Source organism: Camelina sativa, chromosome 20, assembly GCF_000633955.1.
Source record: "Camelina sativa cultivar DH55 chromosome 20, Cs, whole genome shotgun sequence".
Classification (NCBI taxonomy): domain Eukaryota; kingdom Viridiplantae; phylum Streptophyta; class Magnoliopsida; order Brassicales; family Brassicaceae; genus Camelina; species Camelina sativa.
In genome coordinates this window covers 19,377,611-19,378,859 of record NC_025704.1, presented here as the reverse complement: position 1 = coordinate 19,378,859, position 1,249 = coordinate 19,377,611, and the positions used below count along the sequence as shown (strand labels likewise).

The 1,249-nt window shown below is 38.2% G+C and overlaps 1 protein-coding gene across 1 annotated transcript; it reads left to right on the top strand.

Annotated features, from left to right (window-relative positions):
* Window positions 216-762, top strand: LOC109131220 (uncharacterized protein At1g43920, Chloroplastic-like). The gene is made up of 2 exons (XM_019241912.1): window positions 216-392; window positions 466-762. Exons 1-2 carry the CDS (start codon window positions 216-218, stop codon window positions 760-762), a joined length of 474 nt encoding a protein of 157 aa, XP_019097457.1.

Below are 1,249 nucleotides of genomic sequence, written 5' to 3'. Positions count from 1 at the left end.
GTTAAGTGGTCAAACGGAGCAATTAAACGAGGCAATTATCCGTTAACGAATTTCGTTTATAACAAAACGACGCCGATTTATTTCTCGTGAAAACCCCTAAATTGAGAATCGATTTCTCATTTCCCCCAATTGACAAACCCTAATCGATTTCAATTATCCCGATTCTTCAATTTATCTCTCTTCTTCGATTTCTCTCTTCTTCTTCGACTGACGAGATGAGTTCTAGCTCAGAGACATCGGTGGTAGCTTCGTTTGACCGTGGAGTGCCATCAAAGTGTTTTTGTGGAGCCGGTGTAACGATCTTTACATCGAGAACTGAAGAGAATCCTGGTCGACCGTTCTTCCGGTGTATAACAAAAAGAGATCCAAGCTCGTGGACAAACAAAAGAGATGTAAGCAGTCACTAAGAAGTTCAATGTTGATTATCTGTGCAATGGTAAGTAATGGTGTTTGTTTTTGCAACAGGGTCACTTGTTTAAGTGGGTTGAGGATGCTGTGTATGAAGAAGTTCAAGATGCATTACCAAAATTAGGACTTATGGCCAATGAGATTGTCGAAACAAAAACCGAGGTTAATGAGTTTATTGGTGCTTTACAAGACTTGAAGGAAGAAGCATTGTGGAACAAAATGGAAATCAGCAAGTTTAAAAAGTTGTTGAAAGTGTGTTTTGTTTATCTTTGTTTTGTCTCAATTGGCATTGCTTACCTAGTGGTTGTAAAAGCAAAGCAAACAAACTTTGGTTCGTTTGCTCTTGGTTATTAGTGTGTGTAATGCATCTTGCTCTTGTTCGTTAATGACAAATGCTCTTGTTGGTGTTGCTGACAAATGCTCTTGTTCGTATGTTGGTGAATGTTTTAAGTCTTAAATATTAAAGTAGGCATACAACAAAAGAGAACAAATCGTTTTGACAACAAAAGAGTACAAATCCATGTTAGACCGCAACAAACATGAAAGGTCATTGACCAAACACAAAAAAAAAACTACACCATGTCATGTCATTCATTCTAGCTTGAGCATTCAAACCATGATCTCCAGCCTCCTAGTCCTTGTTTCTCGCCTCACTCTTGACTTAGCCTTAGAACATTGTTCTTCACTAACTTCTATATTGAATTCTCTCTTAATCTCTGCAGCCATCTCTCTCGGTCTGATCTTTGGATTCTGTCTCAACCTATCCGCAAATAACCAAGCTATTGTTCCTCGCTTTAACATATGACTAAAACCTGATCTCACACATACATTCTTATTCTCA